The sequence below is a fragment of the Triticum urartu genome, chromosome 5A (genome assembly GCF_056163025.1).
Source record: "Triticum urartu cultivar PI428250 chromosome 5A, HENAU_Tu73, whole genome shotgun sequence".
NCBI classification, from domain to species: domain Eukaryota; kingdom Viridiplantae; phylum Streptophyta; class Magnoliopsida; order Poales; family Poaceae; genus Triticum; species Triticum urartu.
The window spans coordinates 620,848,499-620,854,116 of NC_141877.1; the positions used below are offsets into that span (position 1 = coordinate 620,848,499).

General features: G+C 49.0%; 1 protein-coding gene across 1 annotated transcript; it reads left to right on the forward strand.

Annotated features, from left to right (window-relative positions):
* Positions 1–4,095: 4,095 nt before the first annotated feature.
* LOC147973440 (uncharacterized) lies at positions 4,096–5,033 on the forward strand. The gene has a single exon (XM_087524998.1). It carries the CDS (start codon positions 4,213–4,215, stop codon positions 4,810–4,812), a length of 600 nt encoding a protein of 199 aa, XP_087381124.1. The 5' UTR covers positions 4,096–4,212; the 3' UTR covers positions 4,813–5,033.
* Positions 5,034–5,618: the final 585 nt, after the last annotated feature.

Here is a 5,618-nt window from a genome sequence, read left to right on the forward strand (position 1 = left end):
CCGAAGCCGGAGATGAAGGACCCAAAGGTGGTGGCAAGGCCAACTTGATGATACGCACCGAGCGATGCCGCAAACGTAAGAGCATAGAGGTAGCAGCTGCGGCGACTGATCAATCGTCCGCTTGTGCGGCAAAGAAGGTGACCAGACGGGAGGTAGTGCCCGTGCACTCACTGCTCTGGCCGGAGGAGCTGCATGGAACGTAATACTACGCGGCCACGCAGCTGGTGCATAACAGAATTCTCCAGCCTCGTTCATGTCTGTTGCGCCGCGCGTGCCCTATATGACCGGCCTGTAAGCGGGCTGCCACTTCACTTCACCGAGTCACCGCCGCCACAACTTGTCCGGTCACAGATGCCGAGCGTGGATCCAACGCCCGTCAGTGACCTCTGTATGGTGCACGCGGTTAGATGGCCAACTCCCCTATACGTGGTCATGGATGCGTCCGTGAATGTTTGATGTGTCCGATTTGATGATCGGCGTTGGAGTTGCCCTTACGTTAGGGGTGACAGTACGGTAAGGAATAGTAAACGGGGCGTCTATCATCAAAATTTCCAGGAAGTTTCCCACCTAGCTACTTTTCAGTAATGTAACACTAGAGTCTCTCGTCTGGTCTGGTCTGGCCTGGGCCGGCACCGCACGCGCTTTTGCCGCGCCTTTGGATTCGAATATGCATACATCAGTCATCACGACTTTATTAGCAGTGTATGATCGGTGCGCCGTGCGTTTGTTCACGCGACTGGGCTTGACTTGACGCCGGCGGGTCAGCTCTGGAAATTCGCTCGATCCTCCCTCCTCTCTCACATTCGACTGGCTGAACAATTAGCTAGGTAGGTGTAAGTTCCAACACACGACTTCTCAAAATAAACATACACACGCTTTTGTGTGCTCTACCTTTTGTAGACCATTCTGCTGGCTACGTACCCACTGGATCTATGCTTGGTGCACACTACAGCGTGTGGAGCGCGGTCGGATTATATGACTACAGGGTGCAACCAGTTGGAAATGGCCGCGCGAGGTTTATTCACCCAGTTCACTTATTTGCGAGAATATCAAAAGCAATATATAAGTAGCACACACCCGTACAAAAACACCCTTACAGAAATTGAGAAATACACCCAAATTTGTCGGGGCGTCAACATATTTTTTTCTCATGCATCCACCAGCGGCGCGTCGTGAGCAAAGATCATTGCCGCCTCTGAGCCTCCCTCTCAGTGGACCAAAATTGTTAAAATCTAGAAGCTTGTAAAAACGACAGTTGGAAAGTTGTCGATATAGATTAGGAGACGCCAACGCCATTATTTGCTAGCAAATCGCTGCCTGAAAGAAGAAAATGTTGAAAACGGCATGTAGATATGTCTGTGGTTCGGCTAGACGAAGTCGGGAACATAAATCTCACATGCTCTCCAACAAGGCTGAAGTTGGCCAAGCTTTGCCAGTCAAATTGGAGTCGGAGAACCAAAACACATACTCCCTCCTTCCATCTACATAGGGCCTAATCGTTTTTCGAGACTAACTTTGACCAAGTGTTATAGCAATAATATATGACATGCAAGTTACACAAAGTATACCATCAAACTCGTACGTGAAAGGAGCTTCCGTTGATATAATTTTCACATTATACATCTCATGTATTATTAGTCTTATCAATAGTCAAAGACGGTCTTGAAAAACACATTAGGCCCCATATAGATGGAAGGAGGGAGTAGTTACATTGTCCGTGACACTAGCGCCACAACCGCAGGAAGGGCTGAAGTGGTGGACATGAAGATCTACATGTCCGTCCAATCTCATCGATGGATCCGATGCACGCATCTCCAAGGCCGAAGAAGTCGTACGAACCATTAGTAAACACCGCCACCACCACCATCGCCGCCAATAGGGCCAAAGTGATAGACAAGTGGAGACCTACCTAGGAGCATCTTTAAGCAATCCTAAAAAGCTATAGAGGAGTAAAATTTTGGTTTTACTCCTTTAACCGGCACCTAGCCGGACTCCTAAACCATATAAAGGACTAAACAATTTACTCCTCGGCTCCATGGATGCCTAAATATACTTCTCCGCCGAGCGGCGGACTAAAAATTCTTCTCACCCCTTCGGCCACTCCCACCCCACCCTGCGCTGCATCTACTCCGGCTCGCCCATTCCCGCCTCCGCCGGTGACTACCCATCGCCGCCGACGCTCCGGGGGACCCGCCACGGTCTGCACCACCTGGATTTGGGCCTCTCTCGCCGTTGTCGGCGCCTAAATCGACAGGTCTATGGGCCTCGCCGCCGGCGCCGGATTCGGCGCATCAGGGCACCAGCGCCATCGAGTTGGGATGGATTTGGCGGGTACCTACTCGTGCAACCCCCGCAATGACTCCGCGCCGCATCTTGGTATGGGCTTCTCCCTAGGCGCACGGATCTCAACCGTCGACTGGCCACCGGCACAACTACGCATGGCGGCAGTCGTCCGGGCTCGGCACTAGCCCAGCAGCCCGTCGGCTGCCCGTTGCCGATCATCAAGTGTGACCACTGCCCGTGGCAGGTGCTGCGCCGAGTTTTAATCACGCCGCAACATCCCGGGTGGGCGTTCTACAAGTGCAAAAAAGATGCGGTGAGTGCTTGTTTGTCCAGTTGTTCATCGGATTCGTCGCAATTTGTAGCCTATTGTTTGCTCAAAATTGTGTGCAGGATGGATGCAAGTTTGGTATTGGAAGAAGAGTGTTTCGATCTAAGGATAGAAAAAAAATTGTTAGATGTTTATGCACTACTTGCTAAAGTTGGGACTAGAGATGATAATAGAGACGACACAATGTCCAATTGCATGGAGGCAGAGAAGAACAATGTGTGCAAGTTCAAGAAGCCGACCGAGAACCGCAACAGCGTGGGAAACGAAGACATAGTGAAAATATCAGTCAATTAGTGGGAGTAGTTATGGAAGTTGAATTTCTATTAAAGTGGCTAATTATGGTTCTAATTTTCTTTGGATCGGTTCTCTAGCAAAAAATTGGTAAATTATGTACTCCGGTCATCAAGATGTCATTGAAGAAAATAAAAAAGTAGTCAGGTTTATTTCGGTGGCCACAAATGAAAATAATTTGACAAAAACAAAAATTTACTCCACCAAATTCAAGAGTTCGGTTAGGTCCGGCCGAAACTTAGTGATGTAAATTTACTTCACTATAGCTAACTTGGCGCTTTACTCCACTATTTTTAGGGGATCGGCTAGGGATGCCCTAATGCCCCAATACGGGGAAACTAAACTCCCATCCGTCGATCATGTTAACTTTTTTCAGATCTTTCCCAAAATTTAAACTACCTGGTCACATTTGCATTTTGGATTTTCAAAAATTCAGGCCCATGGGAGCCTGAGCTCACACTTGCATTTTCGATGCATGAGCTGCGTTATTTTGTAGGAGTGTATGTGTTGTAATTAAATGATGGATACGTCAATAGATGGTACTTACGCCAATCGATGCAAGGGCCATAGGTTATCGTCCTTAAAAAACATTCCACGAATTTGAGCTTTACTTCTATTTTAAATCCTTGATACCTTGTGGATTGCATAGCTTAGTTTAGGCGATGGCGGGACACATATGTTGGTTTCGTTAATCTTGAACTTCTTTAACTCTAATCTCTAGCTTTCTCGCAAAAAAAGAAGAACTCTAATCTGTAGCTAGTAGACGTTGTGCCTGGTGTTTCTCAATGAGAATTAAAAGGAAACTTCTACTATGACGCGCCATGCTTCTTCATTGTAGTACTTGGTGTTTCTCTTCTCGATGAGAATTAAAACTAAACTTTCGAATGACGCGCCATACATCTACATTGTACTCAAAGAACAATTAACGCGAAACTTCCACGACGACTCGACTGTGCTTTCATCTTGTACCACTCACATGAAGAGTTTTTTTTAGACATGTAGACCAGCTAGTAGGAAACTAATCATCACTCACCGAAGTCCGAAAGTCATACACGTATCAGTACAAGAAGTGGATTAAGACAACGGTCGAGAAGACCAAAACAGTAGCGACTTGCCGCGAACTTGCACCACCTTTTGGCACTTGCGTGCATCCCGCTCCAAGTTTGATCCTGTCTCCCTATATATATGCAGTCGAGGGTCCATGGTTATACATCAACAGCACAGCTTCCTGTAATTTACAACGCCATCTCCACGTGTTTGTCGATCTGCATATTACTGTAACTCTGTAAGTGCCAGCCGCAACCGCAAGTATGTGCCAAGCCGCGAGAGTGTGCCACAACAATGGCATGGTCGCGTCGGTTTCATCTCTCCTGATCTCGCTCGTCATCAAGCCCCTGGCCAAGAACGCCATCCTCACGGGCCGGAGCATCCTCGCCCTCCTCGCCGGCGACGGCGCCGGCAACGCGAGCGCCGCGGCCGCTCCACGTGGGCAGCATTGCGAGCAGTGCGCCGCGAGGGACGGCGCGCGCCTGTGGAGCTCCGACGCGGCGGCGGTCATGGCGACCCTGGGCCTGGTTCCACCCCGACGCGGCAGTGACGACGACGACGACGACGGGATGGTTGTGTGTGGTGGATGCGAGGCGATGGGGGTGGTGGAGGAGGTGGCGTGGGGGAGCAAGGAGGCCGGGGAGGCGGAGCTGCGGGAGGCGTTCGGTGTGTTCGACCGGGACGGGGACGGGCTGGTGAGCGCGGCGGAGCTGTGGGGCGTGCTGCGGCGGCTCGGCATGACCGAGGGCGCCAGGTACGAGGACTGCGCCAGGATGGTCGCCGCCGCGGCCGCCCGCCACGGCGGCGCGGACGGCGGGCTCGGGTTCCCCGAGTTCAAAGCCATGATGGAGCACGCGGTTTAAGCACGTACGAAGTACGTAATTCGCTAAACAGTGGTGCACTGTGAAGTCAGACTGTTCAAGTCGCGTGCCTCATGTCCATATTTTTCATTGTTTCGTTGGTGTGTAGCTTCGGGTTGTTCCTCAATCCGTTCGAAATCGAATGTATGTTTTATCAGTGTTGTTGAATAATAAGATCGATGTGTACAAGGTTCACGTTAATTAATTAATTAGTTGACAGGAAATGCACGGCCCAAGTGTGTGCCTTGACCAAGTAACACAAGGTCCTTCTGGCTTCTGAGTGGGCAGTGACATCGATGCTCATTTTGCTTGACATGCTGCTCTAGCAGACTAGCACCGTGCATCGAGTGGTCTTCCTTAGCAGACAAGGTACACAACACACGTACGTTCCGATGCCTTGGCGTGCAATTCTCCCTTCCAGTTGCAGCAAGTACTCCCTCCGTCAGCGAATAAGTACTTCTACCTTGTGTCTAAGTCAAAATTTTAAAATCTTGACAAACTTTATAAAAAAGAATAGTAGCATATATGACATCAGATTGGTATATTGTGAACTAATCCCTCCGTCCTATAATGTAAGACGTTTTTAAAACATCTTACATTTTAGGATGGAGGGAGTACATTTCAAAACGAATCCAGCGATACTAATTTAGTGCCATAAATAATGTTGCTATTTTTCTCTATAAAATTAATTAAAGTTTTAAAACCTTAAGACAAAAGTTAGATGTACACTTGCGAAGGGAGTACTGGCCAAAACAAAATGTTGACTGCAAATTACATTTTGGAAGGTGAGGGATATGGCCGATGCGCGC